Source organism: Palaemon carinicauda, chromosome 30, assembly GCF_036898095.1.
Source record: "Palaemon carinicauda isolate YSFRI2023 chromosome 30, ASM3689809v2, whole genome shotgun sequence".
Lineage (NCBI taxonomy): Eukaryota > Metazoa > Arthropoda > Malacostraca > Decapoda > Palaemonidae > Palaemon > Palaemon carinicauda.
This window is the reverse complement of record NC_090754.1, coordinates 11,924,981-11,933,903: the sequence shown is the minus strand read 5'-3', so window position 1 is coordinate 11,933,903 and position 8,923 is coordinate 11,924,981. Positions and strand designations below refer to the sequence as shown.

The window sequence follows — 8,923 nt, the reverse complement described above, 5'->3', positions numbered from 1 at the left end:
AAAAGGCGATGGAAAACGTGCGGGTTTTGGTGGAAGGCATGGAGGCCGCACGCCAGATGGCAGGACAACCTCAACCTTCGTCGACATCGTCGAGAAGCCACCTGGGAGGACCGAGGAAACCGTCGACACAAGGAGCGAGACCAAAAAACCGAAACCAGAAGACGGTGCAGTGTTTTAACTGCAAACAGAGGGGGCACTACGCGAGCCAATGCAACGCGGCTCGAACCCCCACCGCGGGAGCAACAGCAGCGCCCCAAGCAGTCGGAGCGATAGCGCCTGCGATGGGAACGACGTCATATTACCCCAATCTTCCAGTGGGGTTTCCACAGACGCCCCCAGGATGGAGGCCCCCAGTGGCTCAACTACCGCCGCCTGCGGCTTGGCCGATGCCGCAAGCCCAAAGACGACCAGCAGCGGCGCCAGTGACTTCGGCGGCGCCAGCGGTGCAAGCGGCGCCAGCGGCGCCAAGGACGAATCAGTAGAAAGAAGACCGAAGACTGCACCCCAGCAACCCGTCATCAAAGTTAAGTTCCCTTCGGGTTTTAAGAGATGTTTGATTGATACAGGGGCATTTGTGTCACTTATTGTAGAAGCACACATTACAGTCAGTCAGGTGCAAAGTGAGGTTCCTTTAAAGTGTCAAGGGCTTGGGGGAAAAGAAGTTCTCATAAATAGTTTTTGTTCACAACCTTTTGAGTTGGGAGACGAGAAATTTATTCATGATTTTTATGTCGTCCCAGAGTTGGGTATTACAGGGATAGATGTCATTTTTGGTTCGGATGCGATTTGGTTGTTAGGGTTGAATGTACTTTCATGTCCTGAGGGTTTGACTGTAACTTTGAGAGATCGAATCCTACCCATAGGAGGGACAGTCGCATCCATAGCTCCCGTAATAGAACCTGTTGTTAATGTAACTGATAAGTGGGAACTTCGACTGACTCAAGAAGTGTGTATCGACCCCTGTGTAGCTATGGTCATCGAGTTGTATGTGTGTAACAAAAATGTCACAGAAGGGGTGGGTGTTCTTGTGCCGCATGTAAACTTTGAAGATAATTTGTTGCAGGACTCAGTAGTGCAGATACAAGAAGGGAAGGTAAGGATCTTATTCCACAACTTTTCATCAGTGCCAGTGTTAATCAAAGAGGACACTCAAATTGCATGGGTAGAAATGAATGTTGATTTAGTGTTTAATGCCGCCTTCCAGCAAAGTACATCATCAGATCGCGCATGCGCATTGAAAGAGTTAGGATATAGCTTAACCCCCGTGCAGTATCATTATTGTGTAGCCCAAATTGTGGAGGAATATCCAGACGTGTTTGTTTTAGAGGAAGAACCTCCGGGTTACTGTGACTTTATGCCTTTCAGGATAGACACGGGAGACAGTCCGCCAGTTGTAACGTATCCGTATCGAGTACCTTTTGCTTATCAGACTGAAGTAAATAGGCAGTTAGCAGAGATGAATGAGAATGGAATAATCTCGGTCTCTGATTCCCCTTGGCGGTCTCCTATAGTAGTAGTAAAGAAAAAGTCTGGCGCGTTACGCATATGTGTAGATTACCGTAAGTTGAACAATGTAACGAAAGGTGATTTATTCCCCCTTCCATCAATTGAGGAGATCTTGTGTAAAGTTCGGAATAACATGTTCTTTTCCACGTTGGACCTTAAGTCCGGGTATCATCAAATAGCACTTGATCCCAAGAGTAGGGAAAAAACCGCATTTGTTGCGGGTGATTCATTGTATTCCTTTAATACTTTGCCTTTTGGATTAAAGAATGCGCCCGCGCATTTCTCACGCGTAATGATGAGCGTATTTTCTGGATTGGTAGGCGATGCTGTGTTAATCTACCTAGATGACATAATAATTTTAGGAAATACTGTAGAGGAACACATGACAAATTTTGTAAAGGTCCTTGAAGCACTGAGACGTCATAATTTAAAGGTGAACCTAGCAAAGTGTCAGCTGTTTCAGCCAGAAGTTCAGTTTCTAGGTCACATGTTAACTAACAAAGGCGTAAGCCCGATGGCGGATAAGATAGAAGCTATTCGAACATTTCCACGGCCTCTAACCCCTAAGCAAGTTAGTTCATTTCTAGGGTTAGCGTCCTATTATAGGCGCTTCATTAAGGACTTTGGAAAGATCTCAAGACCCTTAGATAAACTTAGAAAAACAGATCACTTTGAATGGGCTAGAGAACATGAAGATGCGTTTCAAAAACTGAAACAAGCTTTGTCTGAAGATAGTTTCTTAGTCTTCCCTAAATTCGACCGGGAGTTCTACGTGACATGCGATGCTAGCGATGTTGCCATTGGCGGTGTAATAGAGCAGATGGATGACGATGGAATTCTCCGGCCCGTAGCATTCGCTTCACGAGCATTGAAGGGACCGGAAACCCGTTATTCAGTGTTAGATAAGGAGGCATTGGCCATTAAGTGGGTGCTAGAAAGAAATCGTTATTTTCTGTTGGGACATAAAATCTGTATTAGGTCCGATCATCAACCCCTATCATATATTTTTAGGAAATCGGACCTATCAAGTCGTCAGGCTAGATGGTTGGAAGCATTGTTAGAGTTTGACATCGTCGGGTTCGAATATATACCCGGACGAACGAACGTAGTAGCAGATGCCTTATCACGTTCTGTGGCCGCTATAACGAGGTCGATGAGTACGTCACAAGCTGCGCGGCAGCGCGAGCCGACGGTACCCGATGATTCCTCTCTGCTGAGAGAGAACTCAGCTGATAGGGCGGAGCGTGTGCGTGAGTGTGTCGGGCCCACTGAAGGAATGAGTGAAGTAAATGCCCAGCGTATGAATGAATCTGCCCTTGAAGCTTACGATGTCCGTGAGGATGATTGTGAATGGGACATCACACAACTAATAAAGGCCCAGAATGAAGATCCTGTATGGGGAAGAGTTAAGGCTTATGTTAGAGGAGAAACAGAAGAATTCCCCACGAATATCTCGCTTCCATCTAATAGATTTGTTATAGAAGACGAAGTTTTGTATGTCACTGATTTGAAACGGAATGAATTGATTTATCGAACTGTGCTACCCACTCCTTTCATAAGGAATGCCATGGCGTTGTCGCATTCATCGCCAGTATCCGGTCACGTAGGCGTGGCAAACACTCTTAGGAGGGCCACCGATCATTTTTATTGGAAGGGCATGAAACAGGCGATAAAGCGCTATGTGGATGCGTGTCATCTTTGTCATTTGTTCAGGTCACATAGATTAAATGTACCTCCTGCTCGAGTTTGGCCTTTAGTTAAAGAGAAATGGCAACGTGTTCACATTGATTTGATAGGCCCCTTGCCTGTATCACACGCAGGGCACAAGTACGTTTTTGTGCTGGTAGACGCGCGAACTAGATATACGTTCGTACAGCCCTTGATTGACAAGTCCGCGCAAGAAGTCGCTAGAGCGTTGAGAGCTTTTATTGAACTGTTCGGTACTCCTAAAGAAATTGTGTCAGATCATGGTACCGAGTTTGTAAATGAAGTTTTCAGTCGAATAGCTGAGTTGTATGGCATTAAGCATTCCCCTATTCTTGCATATAGACCTAGTTCCAATGGGTTAGTAGAGTCTAAAAAATCGGGTCTTGATTAGTATGCTTAAATACCTTGTAGCAGATAATCCGAGTAACTGGTCAGATATGTTGTCTACTGCTCAATTTGCCCTAAACACAGGATATAATGAGAGTGTTGGAGATACACCGTATTACTTAGTTTTCGGTCAAGATCCAAATTTGCCTTATGAAGTTTTCACGAAGAAAGAGAAACTGCCTGTGTATAATGTAGAAGATTTTCGTACCTATGTTGCCAATGTAAATAAGAGGGCTTTTGAAGTTACAAATAAGTTTTTAAAGATAGCCCAAGCGAGAAACATTCGTAGTTACAACAGGAGATTCAAGACAAAGTCACACGAAATTCAGATAGGGGATCGTGTGTATATAAAACGGCTTCAGGGTAGAGAGCATAAGTTCGAATCAGCTTTTGTTGGTCCGTTCAGGGTAATTCATACTAACCATGATAAAATAACTGTAAAGAGTATAGCTAGAGGTAATGTATACGAGGTTCATGCCTCCATTGTTAAGATAGTACCAGAAAATGAGCTGACGAGCGCCGATAATCGGAATGTGTCAGCAATTTACCCTGTGCTAGATGCCAATGATGGGTCAGCTGAGTTGCAGCGCACTCCTTGAGAGAGAGAGAGAGAGAGAGAGAGAGAGAGAGAGAGAGAGAGAGAGAGAGAGAGAGAGAGAGAACGCCACCCGAGCGCGTTTTCTGTTGGGGGAGAGAGAGGGCGAGAAAGGTGATGGAGCAGCTGGTGAGCGGCGGAGTATCGCCTCAGCCCGTTTTCTGCTGGGAAAGAGAGAGAGATGAGTGCGCGCGCGCAAGAGCGGCGTAAAAGTGGTCGTAGGAGGGAAAGAAAAAGGTGAGTGGAAGTAACTGGGTGAGAACAGATGAGAGAGAACTGTCTTTTTTTGTTTTTGGCTGGGAATTGTTGCTTACGAGTAAGAAAGTTTTTCTTTGGGAACTTTTTGGAGAACCTGTTTCTGTGGGGATGAGAGCGAGACGTCAGCAGTTTGTCCAGATTGGAATTTGAATGATTGGGCATGTAGAGTTCGTAGCCCCGATGACGACGGCAGAATAAGATAGGCGTTCGCCTCTTAAAGGGCTGAGAGACTGGAACTGAGAGTTAGTTAGCCAGGATTAGCGATAGGCTTAGGGTATTTGGCTAGCCATGGGAGGTGTCCGTCTTTTCGCAGCAGTGTGTTTGATAGCTGCTTGCGTGTGTGTGAACAGTGAAGTGAGAGTACGCAAGGGCGTAGTCTTTGATGAGAGATTTAAGTTGTCTTTCGCGTCTGAGGTGCATGTGTTGCTGATTAGCTATGATCCCGAGGAAGTTGCGCGACCCCTAGTCACGATCCTGGACCAGATTGACGAGTTAACGAATCAGTTGAAAACAGTGGAAAACGGTATGACGATAGTTAAAATCAGATCGATGCTTGGTGATATTAAAAGAGCACTTAGTAGTTCCTTAGAGACCTTTGACGACTTCGTGCTGTCACAAGGAGAGAGAAAAAAACGGGCAGCTAATTGGATTGGCGAATTGGTTGGAGGTTGTACCGGACTAATTACCCGGTCGGAACTCGATCAGCTCGAAGCAGCGTTGACTAAAGAAGAGAAAAATACACACGTCATGATAAACAAGGTCGTATCCCATACTCGTGTTTTAGATGATAAGCTGAAGACACTTTTTATGACAGTAGCTAAAGGACAGCAGGCACTAACTATATTAGCGAAACGGATTAATGAATTTGACAGTAGAATTGAACAAATCCAAAGGGACGTGATTTATGTCGAGAGCGCTGCACAATTAGCTTTTGTTGCTAGTGAGCTAACTCTTCATATGGAAAAGGTGGCCAATCAAATCCAACATGTGGCCACTACGGGTGAAATAACATCCGACATTTTACCCCCTAGGGAGTTTTTGAGGATCATTAAAAAAATTCATGAAGTTGTGCCAATGTTTGTTCCCCCTGTAGAGCAAAATTTAGCTGAGTTTTATCGAATGTCAACCGTGACTGTTAATAAATCAAGGGGGAAGTTTTGTTTCACCGTAGAGATACCGGTTAAAAATGAGGATTCAGATTTTCGATTATTTGAAGTAAAGTCACTGTGGACCCAGACCGGGACGGAGGAGTTCGCAACTCGAGTGTCAGTGGATTTGCCGTATTTTGCGGTGAATGAGAGGGATACTTGGGCTGTGGCTTTGCCTAACCTGGATAGGTGTAGGATAGGAAGAACACATGTGTTGTGTGAACCTGTGTATGCGTTTTTTGCGCCTACCGCGCGTGTGTGTTTGCTTGATGTGTACTTGGAACAGCCTGATTTTGCGCGTAGTTGCAAGTTCGAGGTAAGAGCAGACTTTGAGAGGGAGATCGTTAATTTAGGACACCGTTGGGTGGTGTCGACGAGGCAGGAGTCGAAGTATAAGGTGATGTGTGGTTCGGAGAATGAGGTTAAAGTATTGAGCCCAGGAGTCACTGTGTTGGCACATGAGGACGGGTGTTCTGTACAAGGGGACGGGTATCGGTTACCCGGCCAGAGGAGAATGAAGGGTGAACGAGTGACAGTTAAGGATACCACGGTGTTGAATGCTTCTGTCATCTTGCCAGGGATGAATGTGTCTCATGTATTAGTTCACCTTAACCTGACTAGGCTCGGAACCATGTCCTTAGACCACCTTCCCTTTTTCGAACAGATGGTAGATTTGAAAACTTCCCATAACACTTTGAGTGTAGGATTTTATTTAGCTAGCCTGTGTGTGTTTCTTGTTGTCTTGGGTGGACTGGTTGTATGCTGTAGGTCAATGATATGTGGACCTACCTGTCTCCGATGCAAGAGGGCAGAGGGGGACAGGGCAACTATGTTGACAGAACCTCTGCCAGTAAGGGAAACTTTGGCAGGAGAAACACAAGGCCCAAGGACCGCCAGCCAGGTGGGTCACGCAGGTGAAGGTCGAGTGAACATGTCTATTGAGGGCGGGGCTCGGGTGTATTCCAATGAGCTCCCAAATGTCCGGGTGGACGTACCGTCACGAGCACGGATGGAAGTCGCCCCAACTCAGCTGGTATCACGTGTAAGTTGGGTGCGCACACAGATGTGTTCTGTGTCTGTTCGCATTACTGTGTGTTCTGCGTTTGTTCGCATTACTGTGTGTTCTGCGTTAGTACTAGTACCTTTTTTGAGTTTTGTGAGCGCTTTGCTAGGTTCATCGAACCATGCGCTAAGATTGTATTCGGTAATCTTTTTGGGTAATTTCATTTTTTTTTTATGTATATGTGTTGGCCAACCTGTATGTTATATTTTGGTTTTTCTGATGATAATATGTATCTCTTTTGTGATTATGACGTCTCTGTGGACTTAAGATGTATTTCTTTTCCATAGGGAATGGATTGTTTTTTCTTGTATGTAATGTGATCTTTTGTTAACTGTTATTATAACATGTCTCTACTTACAGAATCCAGGGCGGAGAGTGAGACTGAACCATGTAACACCTCCCCTGTGATTGTACTGGTAGATTAATTGCTTAGGCGAGCCTGAGGATTTAAATCCTAAGTTGAGTATTTTTTTTATGATTTGTTTCTGCTCAAGGAAATCCTCGGATTTCAGTTGCTGTCATGTAACCTTGGATATTTTGTTCTTAGTTTTTGCTTGCCTGAAGCTATCAAAATGTGCCTTGTTTTAGAATTGTTTCCCATGATTTTGCCTATATATATATATGTATATGTATGTGATGAATGTCTATGTAACCTTTTTCAGTAGTTTGGTTGCTCATATTTACTTTCATTTAACCATATGTATTGGTTTTCAGAGTTACTTGCTGATTGTTTTTTTTGGGTCTTTTTCCTTTGGGGGAAGTATGTAATCATTTCAGTTGTATGATTTTGTCACATATATAATCATTTTAATTATATAATCTAGTGTTACCTATATAATCAGTTTGACTGTATAACCATTTTACATATATAACCTCTTTGCCCATATAATCCTTTTTTTTGTTGTTTTTGGAAGATGTAATCTTGTTTGCTTAGTTTTGGTTCCATTTAATCACGTTTTGCATGACTTGGGTTATGATCCATATTTTGCTACAGTAATGAGTTATGTGGGTTTAGCTTAGTAAGATGATGCTGTTTGAGTTTTTTTTTTGGAAGTTGAGATTTTGCACACCCCGAGCGAGTTGCGACCAAGTAGCAATATTCGGAGTTTGAATCTGAGGTAAATGGTGACGTGACAAGATTTTCCTTGGTTTGTTGGAATTTCTGACAGTTCCGGGAGTAACTGTAACTTGGTAGGGGGGGATTTGTCACGTACACCCTGCTTGTGGTCACGTGAAGGACCCCTGGTCACCAGCTCGCTTGAGGGGAATGCGATTTATCAGCATCCACCGGAGAAGAGGTTGTCTCCATGCCAAATTGCCAACGAATGGTTTTCTGCCTCCCACCTTGTCTTGCAGATTTTGTTGGGGGGCCTTGAGGCGGAGCTTGACGGACAACGGCCAGGAGGGCGTAGGCCTGCCGGACATAACTGGATTACTATGACGAGGATGACACTGATTGGTTTTCGGCCTCTGACGTCATGAGGTCACACCCTACGGTGTCGGAGATGCCTTACGATACCCGCCGGGCATGCATCAGTCTGGCCTAAAGCAGCAGTAGAAGAAGCTGCCCAAAATATTCGTCCCTTTGCTTGTCATACCAGAACCCTCCTTTTTAGACTTAAAAACAAATATCAAACCTTTTGGACTTAGAAATTTTCGAGTGGAAATTGAATTAACGTAAATGTTAAGTCTTCGTCCCCTGACCGTTGTTCATCAAGTTAAGAATAATTGTACCATGCTACCATGAAATGAAGAGCACGTATTTTATTTAAAGAAACATTGCAAGATTGAAATTCCTAGACTTTTTTAAAAGTGCTCAGACCTTTGTATGATTATTTTTGAAAATATATTGCTCAATACAAATTAAACTTTGTGTATCCCGCATCTTGAATATTAATGTCTAAATTAATTGTCAGTGTCGTGACAGTGTGTGTGTGTGTGTGTGTGTGTATGTGTAACTCCAATCTACATTGGCTGTCGCTCTGACGAAAACTAGCCACATCCCAGACATGCATAAACATACTTGAGTTCTTTGCGCTTCATTGAACAAAAATATGTAGGTAGGTATGTATATCGGTATGTATGCATTTATGGGTACGTGTATATTTATATGCTTTTGTATATTCATACTTATGCAAAATTATTTAGGATTTAACTTTTATAAGTATAAAGAGGTTATAGGTAACTGCCTGATTGTCCAGAAACGCCTGGCTATTCGACACGTCTCTCAAATCCACTCCCACCCCCGCTAATTGATCA

General features: G+C 43.9%; 1 protein-coding gene across 1 annotated transcript; it reads left to right on the top strand.

The window, feature by feature from the left end:
- Positions 1-3,596: 3,596 nt before the first annotated feature.
- Positions 3,597-8,590, top strand: LOC137622905 (uncharacterized). The gene is made up of 2 exons (XM_068353454.1): positions 3,597-6,643; positions 7,025-8,590. The coding sequence occupies exons 1-2, from the start codon at positions 4,742-4,744 to the stop codon at positions 7,070-7,072; spliced, it is 1,950 nt and encodes a 649-aa protein (XP_068209555.1). The 5' UTR covers positions 3,597-4,741; the 3' UTR covers positions 7,073-8,590.
- Positions 8,591-8,923: the final 333 nt, after the last annotated feature.